Source organism: Aulonocara stuartgranti (genome assembly GCF_965226115.1).
Source record: "Aulonocara stuartgranti genome assembly, chromosome: 3".
NCBI classification, from domain to species: Eukaryota; Metazoa; Chordata; class Actinopteri; order Cichliformes; family Cichlidae; genus Aulonocara; species Aulonocara stuartgranti.
In genome coordinates this window covers 62,677,406-62,695,632 of record NC_138941.1, presented here as the reverse complement: position 1 = coordinate 62,695,632, position 18,227 = coordinate 62,677,406, and the positions used below count along the sequence as shown (strand labels likewise).

Below are 18,227 nucleotides of genomic sequence, written 5' to 3'. Positions count from 1 at the left end.
ACTCTAAACTTGACTTCTTCAGTCTGACTGAAGAAGTCACTTGGATGAGTGGACGAGTTTTCTCCCACAAAACGCTACATCCAGATGAACAGAATCAACTTTTGGAGACTATGTTAAACAAGTGTGTTTTTAAATGGGATTTGAACGATTGAATTGATTCCGAAGTAGGGATTTTGACTTGGAGATTATTCCAGAGTCCAGGGGCAATGATGGTAAATGCATGGTCACCTCTGGTTTTTAAAGAGAGTTAAGAGATATTTTGTAAGATTGTTAAAGTAACATCAAAATAACACATACTGGATTTCAGTGCAAATGTCTTGGCTTTTGTGGTGGTCACTTGAACAAACTCTTATTTTATTCCATCATATAAACTAGACCTGACCTGATTTACAGTCTTCAAGATGAAGCTTGAGAATGCCCTTGTTGTGCAGTTGCACCCAGTAGTAAAACTCATCTGGCATTGCATGGACTCTACTATCATAGGGTACATTATCATAGTAGTGGTTAGTCAGGGGAAAGAGCTTATATGGATGATTACTAAATGGCCAGAATCCATAAAGATGAACAGTTTCACATAATTCCAAAGCCAGACTAATCATATAAGCTCCAGTGCTAGGCCGATGTCCATTTACCCCCTGAGATTTCCAGAATTTGTCCATACTTTGTAAGTATTGAGGGTTTGTGAAGATTGGTTGGACAGGAATTTCCATGTCTTCAATGGCATACACAGCCCGCTGACACACTGCACGGTAAGCACCAAAAGAGAAGCAAGGGAAGAGGAGCAGGGAGTTGCCATACTGGTGGAGACTGTCTACAAACGCCCGTCGACGTGCCATCAGTGACCCATACCTGCAAAATAATATATTAGTTAAAGAAACTAGACAAAACTAACAGGTCAGTTCAATGTTAGAGTCACTCTTGGCTCACTTCTTTGTTAAGATGCTTGGGTTTGCTGTCACAAGGTTAGTCTTCATGCCAACATCACTCTTAAATTCATTTTCCAGAGGAGGAAGGTTGCACCTGAAAAAAACAACAAAATATTACTTACAGAGAGAAGAGTCCTCATCATGATTTTTGTTCTAAACATCTTTCTCACCTAATGACAAAATCAGTTGAATCAATCGTTTTTCCACAGCCGCTGTTTGTCAGAATCCCACCGTTCCCAACAACTGAACAAGTGTCCCATCTCTTTTTTGAGAAAGGATTCTCCTGGAATTGACACCAACAGATTATAAATTACAAAAAGAGCAAAATTTAAACAGTTTGAAATGTACTTTGTGTGAAAGACAAGTGCTCACTGAATTTAATGGAAGATGGCAAACATGTAGGAAGAGGTCAGTGATAAGGTTATCACGTTAAAACTTTTAGGGAAATGTATAGACCTGTTTAATCTGATTGCCTTTAAAACATTAGAACTGGATTATCAGTTACTTGGAATTGAAATCTTTCATGATATCATTATATATGTGATATTACATATACGGTGGTTAGTTCTAGTTACTGTGCAAACCCTTTTGTTATTGAAAACAATGAATTCATGAGGTCCCTGTTATCAAAATCTGTTTTGAAAATCAGTCTCTTTTTAAGTCCAAGTGAATCTTTGGCCCAGTATTTGTGAATCTCTCCTAGAATAGAAGGAGACAATAAGTGTAGGGCACGCTTGAAAGTTGAAGTTTAAAATGATAGATAAAACAAGAAGCACTCTGACACCACAAACCAAGGCAACCTACCTTCTGGGCAGTGTTTACTTTCAACAGAATAGTACTGGATATTGTATATATTAGTTTTGTTTTTGTTTGTTTTGTACTGCAGTAAAACTTAGATTAGGATTACATGACAGATGTTTATGTGGATTTTATTTTTACACAAACATTATTTAAGAGTAGGTAAATCGATAATAAACTGGTAATGTAAATATCTGTATAATAAATTGAGCTTGTTAAATATTATTGTGCCACAGTAAATTTCTAAATACGTCAGCTAATTCTTTACATTCATTCTGTTAAAGATTTTAGGTCAATTTGAAAGAGAAGCAGATGTGAAATGTAAAGGTTAGGTCAAATGATATTTGGAAACTATAATCCCCATATACCAATGTCACTTCCTAAATGTTGCAAGTGCAAACACAAGCAGTTAGTTTTCAAGAAAAACTCCACTTTATACAAGTTTGACCTTATTTGAGCTTGAAGAAGGAGTCAAAGGTCCAAACTAATGTGAAACCTAGTGAAACCCCCATATAATTCCTTACATGGGGCGATCAAGGCTCAAGAGTTGGCAGTTTGTCTTGTAATCGGAAGGTTGCCCCGGCTCAGACAGTGTCGGTCGTTGTGTCCTTGGGCAAGACACTTCACCTGTTGCCTACTGGTGGTGGTCAGAGGGCGCCAGTGTCCGGCAGCCTCGCCTCTGTCAGTGCGCCCCAGGGCGGCTGTGGCTACAATGTAGCTTGCCAACACGAGTGTGTGAATGGGTGGATGACTGAACGTGTGAAGCGCTTTGGGGTCCTTAGGGACTGAGTAAAGTGCTATACAAATACAGGCCATACAATTGACCTTCAAGGAATGTGACTTTTTAAATCTTTATACCTAAGCTTCCCCAGTCTGCATGTCAAGTGTCCTTGGGCAAGATAATAACCCCAAATCTCCCTCCAATGCGTTGATCAGAGTGTGATTGTGTGTGAATGTACTGTGTGCTGTGTGCACTTGCGTTTAGAAGTGCTTGCATGAGTGGGTGTGAATGAGGCATGTTGTATACAGTGGAGAGTAAAAAAGCGCTATATAAGAATCAGTCCATTTACAAATATTAAAATGTATTACAATTAAATATGCTATAAAGTTATAGCAGTGTTACATTTCGCACAGCCTGATAACTAAATTTCAAAATTAAGCTGTTGCCTGCTCTATAAATTAGCTAGTGAGTGTAAGAGGCAGAACTCAGGATGAAACAAGGAGCATCCACAAAGTTATTAATACAGATGAATTGCTGCAAAAGTACTCTAGGCAGCTAATTTCAGAAGACACTAAAGAATTATATTTGATTTAATCCATTAAGGGTAAAGGTCCCTGTTTATCAAAGATTTAACATGTGACTAAACATGTGATGTCAAAACATAGGGTTATCATGTTAGAACATTTGATGAATAACGAAGACCTGAAATATGCAGCAATGTTGTTTTAGTTTGTAGTAGTTCATTCATAAACAACAAATTTCAAGATCTGTTCCCGTGTTTAAGAAAAACATACTTTTATTAAGATATTGAAAAGCTCTGGAGTCACAGGGATGACGGTTCTGTCCTTGTCAAAAACAATCTTAGATCCCACTGGAGTGTTTTCCTGAGTGACAATGGCATTGTTGGATCCATTGCAATTAATCCTCAGCTGTAATCTTGTGAAAAAAAAGACAAAAATATAAATAAATAAAGTTAGCTTTAGTGTTAAGTGGACAGATTTGCAATTTCTAGAGTTAGAGTCCATCTGTTTTGTCATTTTCATTTCTGCTAGTTTTGTATAAAAAGCTTTTGTTTTATTTAAAACACTATAATCATTACAGTTTCATATCAATTTCCAAAGAAGGTTGTTAGAAATGTAAATTAGGCTCACTGTAAGAGTAAAACACTTTGGGGAACAAAAATTTTAATAATGTAGTATTTGAATAGGCTTCAGTGGTTTTAGCCAAAACAGTTATGTTGTTTTAGGAAACTGAAAATAAAAGCCATTCAACCACAGGCAGGTACTGATACAGCACACATTTACATGCATGACAGACAACTTTTGTCTTTATATTTTAAATTAACTTATCTATTGTTGTACATTATATTTACAGTTAGTTTTTTTTACGTTTCATTTTTTCTTTTGACTAATATTGACTCAAATCTTCCAAACATTATATTTCGCTCCAGTTGGAACCAGTTGTTCAGTTGATCAAAAATAATTTAACATTTGATTGACAACCAGTTTCACACCCCGCTGAATTCATGAAAAATTAAAAAGTACTAATTTCAGAAGCTAACTCAAAGTGTTTGTATTTTATTTTATATCTTTTTTGCTGTCATTTCAAAATGTCAGTGCAAGTAAAGGAGGCCATTGTTTAGCTGAAAAAGAGAGAGCAAAACCTTCAGGCATGTACTAATCAACAGACTGGTTCATTCATTAAAAGAAGAAATCCAGTGAAAATCGATGTCACTGCCAGTCATTTATCCATCTCTGGGCCTAATAAAAATAATCTTATACTCCTTGAACTCGTTGCTTTTTTTCAGCGATAGTAGGGTCATTATGCTAATTACAGACAGGGTAAATCCAAATATTGGCAAATAACACAGAAATTACTAAAAAAAAACAAAACAAAAAAAAAACAATAAAAAGAATCAAAATGCCTGATAAATATTCTGTTATCTGTAGAGCACCATCAAACTCCTTACTCTCTCTTCTTTCAACCATCCTTCATCTTCTTGGGGCTGCTGCTGTGTGGGATTACTGTAACGACCCTAATGTCTGAAAATATTTCACTGAAAAAAATCAGGAACAGTTGGAGTTCTTTCGTTTGAACAAACAGTTCAGGAGTTAATAGAGTTATAGATATTGAAAAAAATCCAAAAAGCTGTTGTCTGACACCAGCAACAGGTTAGACTTTGGAAAGTTAGCACAAGATCTCATTTAAAGACCTTTAGAAGTAATTCTGCTTTGTCTGCATCTGAGGCTTAATCTCAGGTGGTTCCAATAATCTACCATTTTATGTGGTGTTTGCTTGTACTCACATACTAGCTTTAGGCAGTCTGTGCCAAAGTGAGTTAAAATGTATTGATGCATGCTTTTAGGTTGATTCTGATAATAATTGCCATTGTTGTACTTAAATTTGTAAAAATTCTTTTTCTAATCCTTCCCTGCGCATCTAGGAGGTGGGGGAGGCAATTAGCTATAGTGTTTAACTACAGATATCCTATGTGAAGGTTCTGTTCTTTATTTAGTAAGGATGTTTACTTCTTGCCATTTATGACCTCACCTGTCTTTGTATATGGCGGACCGTTAAAGGAATTAAGCCATATACAGGGTGGGGGAGATGACCCTTTTTATGACCAACAGGAATTCTCTCACACACACACACACACAGTGCCTTAGATTTATGACGCACCACGGGGTTTTCTTTTATAATGGGTGTTTTTGTCGCTGAATAAAAGGCGGCAAGGGGACACTGGGAGTTGGAGTTGTCTGAGGTCGAGTGCAGAGGTTCTGCTCTGAGGTTCCGAGCCAGCTTCCCTTGCACCGCAAGTTTAAAAAAAAGAAGCAGCGAGGACTGCTAGAGCAGACACAACACATGCTCAATCATCCATGTAAGGCAGCGGTCCCCAACCCCCGGGCCGCAAGAGTTGAGACTCGGGTGTGAAATGTATGGTTTTCACGGTTTTTAGCGTTATTTTGTTATCGTTTTTTTCGTTAACTCGGTTTTCCTGGGTCTTTTCACGTGTGTTATGAATAAATCTTATTTTTTTCGGTACCAGTACTAGTTTTATTTTGTTGTATTTATCCGCGACACCTTAGAGCATAGGTGTCAAACTCTGGCCCGCAGGCCAAATTTGGCCCGCAGCCTAATTACATTTGGCCCGCAAAGCCATACCAAATTACTATCAGAGCTGGCCTACTGGTATTATACAGCTAATATATATATTGTTTAGTATTAAGCTTTGCTTGTTCCATATTCAGTTTTTCAGCAAAACGTGTTTGAGTCCATAAGAAAAGATTCATTCTTAAATCTGGAGGAAGATATTTTTTTTCAATAAATATTAATGTTAGCCCGCGACTTTGTTCCAGTTTTGAAATTTGGCCCACTGTGTATTTGAGTTTGACACCCCTGCCTTAGAGGCTGGTCCATGAAAACATTGTCGGTCCATGTCCGCAAAAAAGGGACCGCTGCTGTAAGGAACTTGCAGAAAGCCAATTCTGTTTTGTTTTCAGGAAGAGAAATGTTTTGTTACCCATCCAAGTGACTTTATTCTCTTCAATTTTTCGGGAACTAAAAAAGTTTAAGTGAGTATCATTCATGCACAATAGTTTGATCAAAAAAGAATAATAATAAATATAAGCAAAACGTGACTATGGTAAGATGTCTGTGAAGGTTCTCAGTCATCCAGGTCATCATAGTCAAAGGAGCTTGCAAAGAAAAGCGTCTGGACTTCTTTAAGTTACTTGAAGACGTTTCACCTCTCATCCAAGAAGCTTCTTCAGTTCTAAGGTCAAATGGTGGAGAGTCCCAGATATGGTAAGTTTTTTGTTGAAAACAATGTTTCAGTGTCCAGGTGTTTCCTTCACAAACATTTCTAATTTTCTTTTTTTCCAGAAATTCAAATGAAAATAAAAATAATTATATCAGAATATTAGAAGGCTTTAAGGGTCTGATCTTACCTGAATCTGTGGCAATTCTCTTCATGCTTTTTCCATGTTTGATTGTAGAGTTTTTTTACTTTATCGATGGCTTCCCTGTAATGCACAAGCATTCAGGTACACATTTAGAAGTATCACCCATTCAGGGCTGACATGAATTAATCTTAGCATAAACAATGTACTTTCTTAAGAAACAGTTTTTGCTCTTACTTGCAGCCTTTACAAAGTTCAGAGGGCTTTGGGGCACCTCTTTGAGGAGAGGGTCGGTAAAATTCCACATAACTGTGACAAATAAAAGAGACAGATTTGTGCAGATAAAATAGTTACCCTTTCTTGAACTCATTTTTTTCTTAGTTTCCTTGCTTTTGTTTACATCTGTTGCAATTTGTAATATTAATTAATATTGTGCCATGCGCTTGTGAAGTGGCTGTTTGGTGCATGTTTTTACATGTAAAGGAAGCACTCAAAACATGCGGTTATCCTAACTGCATGTTATCCTAACATAAAGTCAGCAAAGTGTCATGATTCAGCTGTGTGGCAGGCAGGAGAGGACCCAAACGCAAACTCACGGAGACAAAACGTAAACTCAAAAACACAGCTTTAATGCTGGCAAAAGGTGAAACACAAAAACAGTACTAAACTAAACTGGGAAAGCTAAACATAAAGTATACCAGGAACCACGGGGAGAATCACACACAGCATGAGGGAGACTACGACACTGACAAAGAGAAACACGGAACTTCAAAGTAAAACAGGAAGGATCACACAGAGACGCGAACTTGACACAGTGGAGACAGCAACTAAGGCAGAGGACTCTAAGAACCGAAAGACACAGAGGGGAACTCAAACATGCAGACACAGACTTACACAGAACAGAGGGGACACAGAGAAACATGAAGGGCAAGGGATCGAAACTAGAAACCATAAAATAACTCACACAAGTACAATATTACAAACATCACAAGGAATTAAAAACGCTGGGTCAGGGGACCCAGGACCATGACACAAAGAGGCACAGAAAAGAAGATCAGACACCAGCGAGGGAGGATAAGAAGGACAGACGCAACAACATTGTCATCCCCTATGTAGCCGGTGTTTCAGAAAAACTCAGGAGAGTTTTCTCCGAGCATGACATCCCAGTGTATTTCAGACCCAGCAACACACTCAGACAAAAACTGGTTCACCCGAAAGACAAAACTCCAAAACACAAACTTAACAATGTGGTGTATGCTGTACAGTGCAGCGAGGAATGCCCAGACCTCTACATTGGAGAGACCAAACAGCCACTTCACAAGCGCATGGCACAACACAGAAGAGCCACCTCCACAGGACAAGACTCAGCAGTCCATCTGCATCTAAAGGATAAAGGACACTCTTCCGAGGATGCCAATGTTCACATTTTGGACAGAGAGGACAGATGGTTTGAAAGAGGAGTGAAAGAAGCCACCTATGTCCACTGTGAGCGACCATCTTTGAACAGAGGCGGGGGTTTACGACACCAACTGTCTGCCATCTATAATCCAGTTTTGAGATCCCTTCCCAGACGCCTTAACGCCCACTCACATCCTGGGCCATCTGACCTCAGGAAATCACATGATAGGGTGGGGCCAGGTTTCACAATGAGCTCACCCGAAACTCTGGCTGATTGGGACCCACACCCAGTTTCACACCTTGGCTCATGTGATTAGAGGATCATCAGGGGGTCCTTTTGTCCCTCTGTGGGGGGTTTCTCCCACTAGGTTTATATCTGGGACTCTCCACCATTTGACCTTAGAACTGAAGAAGCTTCTCGGATGAGAGGTGAAACGTCTTCAAGCAACTTAAAGAAGTCCAGACGCTTTTCTTTGCAATCTCCTCTGACTTCCGATAACTTCCTGCTAACTTCTAACTCCGTTAAATGTAATGAATTCTGTTTTCATGGATGCCTGGATGTTAAACTTCATAGTTACACCTGGTAAAGCAGCAATGCTGATCATTTTATTAAAGATGAAAGAATTTAGACAGTTTTAAACTCTCAGTGATGTTCGTTTGACTTCGGGACTTTAAAGGATGGAGTTTAGGACCCAGATTACTCCCAGATTTACAAGCACCTTAGTCCAACAAATATGGCAATAACGACGGCCCGCTTGCATGTTCTACAAAAGAAAATATGTGTATCTGACGGACAAACACCAAACCAGTTAAGCTGCACCATTTTTACAAAACAATTCTGGCTCATCCATTTCACTCAACAATCTACTTTCCCTATTCACATTCTCCGATACCATACATTCTTATTTTTATCCTGAGGATAAGATGACTCCTAAGCTCAAATGTGCGTTTGAATTGGATATTTTCTTCTATGTGCCTTTTTTTCATGCATAAGTGTTAGTTCTTCTTGGATTGTTCCAGGAAGGGTTATCTTTTTGTCAATAAAATCCATGTTAATGATTGAAACCATGTCTCATGTCTTATAAGTAAAATAAACATGTAAAAAGTGTTCATACACAACATATGATCAAGAATTAACATAATCTTGATGTAATTATAATCAGGGGTTTTGTTTAATAAGGGTTCTTTGGATGTTTTGTTGCAGATAAAACCAACAATCTTACAGGGAGCACTTTTAATTCAAATTGGAAGTCCAGTACATATTCACGAAATCTATGTTAGATTACACTTAGAAACTAAATTTATATGTGATATTATCTAGAATCAAGAGTAAATCGTAATTTTAAATCCAATATCTAGTTTTTTGACAAGTTTTTCACACGTTTTGAAAGAGAAATCAAATTATTTTTGTCGTATACTGTAGTATTACATCAAATATAATTGGATAAACAACTTTGTTTTTTACGTCAAATAACAGTGGTGTAAATAACATTTACTGTATATTACTGTAAATTTAAGCATTATTATTCATATTGATGCATTCATTGACCTTGTTTATAGGCAATTTCATTGTTTGATCACATTAAAATGTTCCTAATTTGATGTTTAAAAGCATTTGTAAAAGGCATAATCCCATCTAAAATTAGGGCAGCAAGTTATTTTCTGTTATATTACGGTATTATTTTGGCAACCCAGCTGCTGGAATATTACTGGTTTTTTAGGATGTTTTTTTAACAAAGTGAAGGTTAAAGGCTTAAAGTGAACTTGTCACGGTTTGCGGGGCAAGCCGTGTGGAGTTGTAGAAAAGGACCCAAAAGGCGGCAGCTCTGGTGCAGGTGAATATTTATTTACAACGGTGGGCACAAAACAGCACTGGTGGAAAAACAAGAAACCGGAAACCTAAACTGGGTAAGCTAATAACACAAACCAGAAACGAGGATGCAGGGAGGTCCGGGGAAATACACAAGAGACGCAGGGAGACCGAGGGGAAACAACACAGACGAACCAGCAACTACCATAACAGAAGACACAACTTAAATACACCCAGAGAACACAGGGAGATTACACACAGGTGGGGAACACAGGTGATACTGATAAACATAACGAGACAGGGCAGGAGTGAACACAACATTATGCATACTGGCGAGAGACTGTCAAAGTAAAACAGGAAGTACACAGAGGTTCAGACAGGAGGAGAGAGAGCACGGGGAGAACACAGACATAACAGGCTGGGGGAAACATGGAATAAACACAAAGAGAGACGAGAGCTCATAAATACACAGAGGGGCACAAGGGGGTAAGAGTCACAAAGGGAAAAAACACTTAGGGAACACCACAACAGGACACCTAAGAAAACCTGGCCTAAATAAGGAGCGAAAATACAAGGAACCAAGAATACTGGGCCAACATGGCCCAGGACCATGACAGAACTGAATCCTGTTTAGAAGATACAATGCCGGTTTTTCAAAGCTGTGAATAAATCTTAGAGGGAAAATTAGTGAGGGTTGAAGGAGTAGAACCGCTTTGATTTCTTTTTTGATCTTTAGAAGTAGTGGTTATAATGTAGGCTTACACATACAGATATTACATAGGAGGTATTTTTAGGATAAAGGGGAGAGCTTATAAATAGAAATGATTTTTATACATATTGCATTTTTTGATATGAGTTATTGAAGTTATTGAAGGATTGCACACGCTTACAGACACAGAGTTAAGAAACACACATGACAGTATTGATTCCAGGCAAAAGGCCTCAAATTCATTTAGCTTTTTAACTGAACTTAAAGAAGGACCAAAGAGGAAGTCATGTCTGGTTGTAACTGCAAAAGTGTCTCGGTAAAAGAGGAACCGTCCTTGTTGTCTCGGCAAGAAAGAGGAACAATCTACTTTAAGATAAGAACGGAAAGTACCAGCCATGAAAATAGAAGATGATCTTCTGGGTGAAAAGCCATTGTCGGTGTTGATCTGATCTATGTATAAAATGTATCTGTGACGCATGAAGGGGCGTCAGTAAATCAAACCCTGATGCTATAAAATATCTGTTTATGCTTTGATTAAGTCGAGGACTACTGGCTGTCTGCGTACAGAGTGTCTTCCCACACGTGTGTTCATTAAAATCATTGTTGGACCAAGATCCTCTGGACCATGGGTGGTTTGTACTCTCCCTCCTCAATTTTGAACCTTAACACAGTGTGAATGACACGTAGGCACAAGCACTGACAATAACAATCTCTTTCGCATAGATGATAAAGTTTGCCCGGCACAAAGAGAGCTGCTACAAATGTCCTTTAAAGAGCGACTTTTACTGTTATACTTTCAGTACATTTCAGAGCCTGCATTTCTTCACTTTGTTTACCTGAGCAAAGAAGTGAAATCAGTACTTCAACACATGTGTACTTCTGCTTAAAATAAGTGTGTGTGTATTTCTGCAACTGCTGGCTTGCATTTGCAATTTACATCTTCCCTGTTTCAGAATTATTATTACTATTTTTACTTTTTTGTAGTTTCACAGTGTCATAAGCCTCTTTTGTTCAAAATACTTTGACTAGTGACCTCTTGCCTTCATCTGTAAAATGCAAAGGTAGTTACTCACCTGTCCTCGAACGCGTACCAGATAAGAATGGTCAGCAGACTCCCCAAAGAGAGAAGATTGATCATAATCAAGAGCTTTTTCCTCATGTCGCTCTAGTGCTTCACCTTTCTTAACACTTCGTTTTAACTCAGCTTTTTTTAATGTACTTTTACCTCATATGTTGATACGGTTATCTGCCCGGTTTAACTGTCTGGTGGTTTATGATTCATAAAATGAGTAGGCTTCCTCAGTTAATTATTACTATAGGAGAAGAAGAAGTCCCTTGGATGGGTGACAAAATATTTCTCCCAAGGAAAATGTCACGTCCAGATGAACAGATCAACTTTTGGGGATTTTCTTACCTGGATAATTGAGCATGCATCAAGACATAAACACTCTCAGGTCATTTATACAAAGATGTTTTTAGGACAAGGCCTACGTTTTTAAACCGAGTTGCCTCTATGGATGCTTTGAGACCATGCATGTTTGCCAATTCATGAGCTCATGAAATGAACTATGATTTTGTTTATTCTGGAAATCAAATCATTAAAAATTTCTATTCATTTTATTCTGGGTGTACTGACAAATATCAGTGAATGTTCAATAATATCCAATACAGGAAACTATTGTAGAATCTACCTTACAATATAAAGCATCTTGATGCAATTGTTGAATTGAATTGAATTATTGGTTAATTGGGTGAATACAATTTTTCTAAATAAAAAAAGAGTAACAAAACGAGGCTTGACCGCATGTTCCACTGTATCCATGGAAATATTATACTTCCTGTTTCTCATTCATGACATCCAAAACAAGATTTTAAAGCCAAAAACTTTTAATATTCAACCTCATGATATTAATTGTGGAGTATATTTTATTAAATTCTTAAATTAAGTTCCTGTATCAAATGACATCAGGCAGTGTGTCATTTTCTAATAATAAAGAAGTATAATAGAATATATAATATAAGTAGTAAACAATAATTCAGAAAATGGGTGACCTAAACGGTAGGCATTCCAATAGTAAAGTCTGGAAAACATGGAAAAACTTTCCATTTTTGTTTTTAGCAAGGTACAGACATGCATTCATTCATTCCTTGCAGTAAAGCCCAATGCTTGTTTGTTTGCACTTACAAACTCCGATGCGGCACACTCATAGGTACAGCCCGGCCAGTGCTCTGTGTATGGTTTTTTTAGAGAGTGAAATATGCAACAGTGGCAGCTGTTAAAAGTTTTACAGTTTTACTGCTGCTTGGGATTGTTAAATTTTGTTTGGTAGTGCTTCTCCGACTTTCCAAAACAGAAATTAGAGTTGAGAGAGTGCTCCAGTTGGAAATTCAGATTTCATCTGCAATGTGCTATAATATTAATATTTTCTTAATATGTTGTAATGAATCTCTTGACAGTAAGTTACAAACATCCCACGTTCTATTGAGAGGGGCCCTGGTTCCTGTTGTCACTACTGATACTCCCTTTTTGACGCTTATGATATAAAATATGCATTAAACTACGCTATATGGAAATAAACCACACACAAGCAGGTCAATTATAAAGTTAACTCCACTTCAGTGAATGATTGGTTCCAAAACACAAAAGAAAATAAGTAAAATTAATAAAGTTTGTTAAACTGTTAAACTTGTAAAGGTATTTACCTTGACAGAACCAAATAATTAAATAATATTGTGGGCCCATACGCACTCTCACCAACACACACCTTAACTGCTACAGTCTTTCTGTTAACAAACACCTCATTGCAGGCCTGAGTCGTGGCTCGGGTGCGTTGGGACCTAAAACAACATGGCCGCTTCACTTGTTGCCAAGCACTAAAATAAAAAGCATGTGAACACAACAGTACTCACGCCTCCAGGCAGTTCAAGGAGATAGCTGGGGAAACTGGGTCAAGGCCACCAGCAGAGCACGGCAGCAGCACTCACAGTTGCATATCCATGTGTTCCCGTGTGAACATGAAAGTTCAGCACAGCAGCAGAAGGGACCTCTCTGACACGCCAGCAAGACGTCCGTCTCCTCCGACAAACTGATTTTCAGTTTGTCGCCCTTCTTTGAACTCTCCGTCCACACGACACTGTTGTTCATCTCTCGTCTCTCTCTGCCTGCCGAGTGCACACGGCTCCCCACTTACTCCCACCCCTTCTACCTGAGACTACTTCAGGGTTCACTGGAGCTGCAGTACATATCAATAACATTTCAAAAAATAATGACATACACCTCAAAATACAAATAAAAAGGCTGTGCATTTAACTGACACACATCAGATACCTTACAGGCATTTGTATACATTTTTGAACACGGTGGACATTTGCATTTAACTAAAAATATATGAAAAAAAAAATTTAAGTAAATGAGCTATTTATATAGCCAGGGCTACAGTTATGTTTGAAGTTTTTTTCTGAATTCTAAGTTTCCTGTTATAAATGTAGCTACATTTATTGATGCATGCTCAGTCATCCAGGTAAGTAAATACCTAAAAGGTTGATTTTGTTCATCTGCACGTAGCGTTTTCATTGGGAGAAACGTTTCGTCACTCAAGTGACTGCTTCTATCTCATCTGACTACAGGTTTCCCCAACCTTATAAACAGTACATTTGCACAATGACTGAAACCAGCCCACTTCAGTGAGACTGAAGAAGTCACTTGGATAAGTGACGAAATGTTTCTCCCACTGAAAACGTTACGTCCAGATGAACACAATCAACCTTTTGGGGTAGCTATATGTACATTGTGAATGTAGGCTGCTGCCATGCGTTGTTCTGAAACAAATGATGCATTGTTAGAGCTAATCAGTCTGTAGAGGCGTTCATAAACTTTATAAGTTCTTTTCTTTGTTTATTGAGGCAGTTAAGACAAAAAGATTTAAATCCAAATGGACACTTATTTTTATGGATTTTGTAGTTACATGTTAAATTTAGCCAAGATTTTTAATGGTTTTACAAATCTTTTATTTTGCAGGTCTTCTTTCAGCCAACTGATTACAGTGTACATAGTTGATCTTAAAAGTGAACCACACCTCTCTCTATTCTATGCAGCTCTTATCTTTTCTTTTATGTTCAATTTTATTATGTTCCCCTCCCAACCTTATTATTCCCTTGCATTTCTATCTCACCTTCCAGCCATTTCACTCTCTTGCAGTCACATGAATGTGACTCAGAATGGCAGACAGAACCAAAATTGTTGAAAATGAAAGGCAGCATCATGAGCACCAGCTTACTAAGCTATAAACTGATGCTGGAAGTCTGACAGTTATACTGATGTTATAGGTTATTTTCAACCAGCCAGAGAGACTCACCACACAAAGTTTAAATGAAACTTTTATAGACAAGCATTTACATATCAGTTTGATCAGAACGGCCTGCACTCTCCTGCAAAAGTGCAGGGTGTAGCAGTCTGCTGAGTGGTGCTTGAGGTGGTTTCGATCCTTTTTCTGGTTGGAAAAGAAGAACTGTGGAAACTTATTTTTTAAAAAAAAGCCTTTTTCTTCATGTTTCGAAGAGTTTTTGGAGTATTTAAGACATCCTTAAAACAACGGTAGGTGTTTCCAAATGGCCTTCTGCAGCCTGTTAAAAACTTTGGTCTACTTTATATATCACATCTTTTTGTATTGTGCCCTTACTTTTGATCAGTCTAAGGTACTTCCCCTTGAGACTAAAGGGTTGCAATACAGCAAAATACTGAAGGCTGAGATCTGTTCTCTCAGTGACTTTCAGCTTTATTAAACGTTAAATTTAATCTCATGTATACAGGTTTTAAATTCAGGTTCTGTTGTTTACTTAGAATACAAAATATGTGTGTGTGTGTGTGTGTACACATGCATGGGTGCATATTAATCTCTGTCTCTCTTCCACAACACGTCTTTATCCTGTCTTCCTTCTCTCACCCCAACCGGTCGCAGCAGATGGCCGCCCCTCCCTGAGCCTGGTTCTGCTGGAGGTTTCTTCCTGTTAAAAGGGATTTTTTTACTTCTCACTGTTGCCAAAGTGCTGCTCATAGGGGGTCATATGATTATAGGGTTTTTCTCTGTATATTATTGTAGGGTCTACCTTAAAATATAAAGCGCCTTGAGGCGACTGATTTTGGGATTTGGTGATATATAAATAAAATTGAATTGAACTGAATATGTCCACGTGACAAATGGAGATGTATATGAATATAAAATGAAACTGTCATGGTCGCCCATTGTGTCGACCTGCCAATTTTGTAGCCTAAGGCTTCTGTGTTTGATGGAACCACTTCATAAGGAAAAGGCTGCAGTTCAGTCTTTGCCAGATCGTTTTATGCTTGCAGTCAGTGCTTCCTAGTCCTTACCCTGTGAGTGTCACAAAGGACCAGAGGCCTATACTAAAACTGGGCTCAAGTGCTGGACCAAGTGAAGAGATGGTTGAGTTAGTTTTACACAATGCTTTTATTTTTGCAACAATGGGAATGTGGCAAAATTTGTAGTGTAAACACAGAATAAAATCATGCTTGGCACGAGGTTTGTGTCTAGGAAAACTAGTGTGGAGCTCTGAGGCAGGGACAGGGCATGTTTGGTAACAACTGTGGTGGCACTGAGGAGAAAGAACAAAGGGAGTTTGTGTATTATAGAACTCCTACAGGTGTACATTTAACTGAGAGGTAAGGCGTACGTTCCAGGTGGAGTCAGTGGTGATTTGAGGAGAGAAGGTGTCGGAGTAGCAAGCAGAGCCAAAGAGTGGAGCTGTGACGAGAGAATTGAAGCACAAGAGAACAAGGTAAGTACATAGACTTGAGACTGAGGCATGAGTGCCTGTTACCAACATGGGTTAGTTAATGAACTGGCAGTGACGAGACAGCAACACTGGTCTTAAATATCTGTAGCAGATTGTTCCAGATTAGCTCCAGATAAGGTGAAGACAGTTCCTCCCTGGGACAGGCAGAGGAGAACTGACCTGGACTGTGACAGGGTGAAAAATATTAACATGCTTGCAATCTTGCATTCAGGATTTCCTTGGAAGATCCAATGACGCACATCACTATTTGCAGTTTTTTCATTTAGAGCTGTAAAATACCTCCACAACAGGTTACAACATGAAACAAAACAGACAACACAGAGCAACACTTTGTGCTTTGTTGTTTCGGGCATGCTGGCAGCTTCTTGCATTCTGGACTTTCACCTTTCTGCACTCGTCCCTGGCTGAAGAATTCCAAACTGTTATTACTGCTATAGTTTTTATATAATTTATTTAAATATGTAATATTAACTAATGATGGCAAATGCAGCTCCCCAAACATCAGCACTAAATTCATTTTTCATCTTAAATCTGCTTCTGCTGCCTGTTCCTACCTCGTTTCTGTCCCCCACAAGCCTGCATCTTGAGTGCTGCAGTGCTTTCTAAAGCGTCGTTGGTTGTAAAATTTGGAGTAGATGTCTTTCTCTCCACAAAGGTTTGCTTTGTTGACCATTTCTGTGTATTTTTCTCTCCTTTTTTCATCTTTTTGATCACTGCCTCGTATTAAAAATGTATTTCCTCATGTATTGAAACCAAAGAATCTTTTCTCATAATAATGATGAGGGGGGGAAACCACAAACTAACACCCTGTAACAGAGGAAGGAGGAGGAGGTTCATGTGTTATGTGAGTGAACTGATGCAAGAAGAATTAATTCAGTATCAACAAAAGACAGAATGGAGAAATCATTTCTTCTGCTTTGTAAGTATACTGTAATGGGTTTCATCTTTGTAAAGGCCTAAAGATGCCACTTCTTTTGTTTCTCCACATAAATATCGAGTTCGCGTAGAAGACAACAAAGAGAGAATCACTTCCTGCTTTTTCTGCTTATTCTGCATGAGTCTGTAGCTCGATCAAACTGTGTAAAACCTCTAAACCAACCTCTGTTTCATTTCTCTTTAGTTCTGATCTGAGCTACACCACAAACCAAGGTCGGTAACCTTCTCTTGTCCTATTTTAAACCTGAAATAAACAACACATTTTAAAGATTAAAATTTATTGACTCTCGTGAATATGAATGAATATTTTCAACCCAAAAGTTCTGTTAAAGTTTGATCACGATGAAGATGCTGTTGTTTGACATAGTTGTAGAGGCTAAGCCTACGCTTGAAGCCACTGAGGTGGTCGTTAACGGGGGGTGACGCGATGTCACTGGTATGCATGAATTAATTTAACAGTCCAATAAATACAGCAGTATGTATCTTGTTTTTATTCCGTATTGACTTAGCATAACAGCGCAACGGTCACAAACTGTTTGCCTTCTTAATGACACACCTGACGCCGATTACGTGAGTCTACCTTAAATACCTTTACATTACATAATCAAAACAGAAAAAGGTGACCTCTAGTGACCACATAAGGTATTAACCCAAGAATGGCTCCTACAATAGTTAATGATGATCACCAGGAATGTTATTTCAGCCCTAAGTGTTTATGAAAAATTTAATATGAATATATTTATATAGATTTTCATCACAGCTCTTCTGACTGTGAGTCCCAGCAGCTCTCAGATGTTTGGGGGAGAGTTTGTGTCTCTGAGCTGTGACAAGGACGACAGCTCTGCTGGATGGACTCTGAGGAGAAACACAAGAAGAGAAATCAGAGCTGAGTGTGAGGAGTGGGGAGCAGCAGCTGATTCTTCCTGTAACATTAGCAGTGTCCTCCCGTGGGACAGTGGAGTTTACTGGTGTGAGTCCAGAGAGGGTCCCATCAGTAACATGGTTAACCTGACAGTCACTGGTAAGCTGAGTGTGTGGAGTTAGTGTTGATGAAGCTGTGTGTAAATGGATGAAATGCTGTAGTTTGTCTCTGTGTTGAGGTGGATCAGTGATCCTGCAGAGTCCTGTCCTCCCTGTGATGGAGGGAGATGACGTCACTCTGCTCTGTAAAACAAAGACCACTCCCTCCAACCTCACAGCCATTTTCTTCAAAGAT

General features: G+C 38.6%; 1 protein-coding gene across 2 annotated transcripts; it reads right to left on the bottom strand.

Moving 5' to 3' along the window:
- Positions 1-312: 312 nt before the first annotated feature.
- LOC309694329 (alpha-2,8-sialyltransferase 8E-like) lies at positions 313-11,498 on the bottom strand. Of its 2 annotated transcripts, XM_082514341.1 has the most exons (7): positions 11,335-11,498; positions 6,582-6,653; positions 6,393-6,467; positions 3,240-3,381; positions 1,097-1,209; positions 928-1,020; positions 313-849 (listed from the first exon to the last, which is right to left on the bottom strand). In XM_082514341.1, the coding sequence occupies exons 1-7, from the start codon at positions 11,418-11,420 to the stop codon at positions 372-374; spliced, it is 1,059 nt and encodes a 352-aa protein (XP_082370467.1). In that variant the 5' UTR covers positions 11,421-11,498; the 3' UTR covers positions 313-371. The 2 variants fall into 2 exon arrangements, with proteins under 2 accessions (XP_082370467.1, XP_082370468.1); XM_082514342.1 differs by lacking the exons at positions 6,393-6,467; positions 6,582-6,653.
- Positions 11,499-18,227: the final 6,729 nt, after the last annotated feature.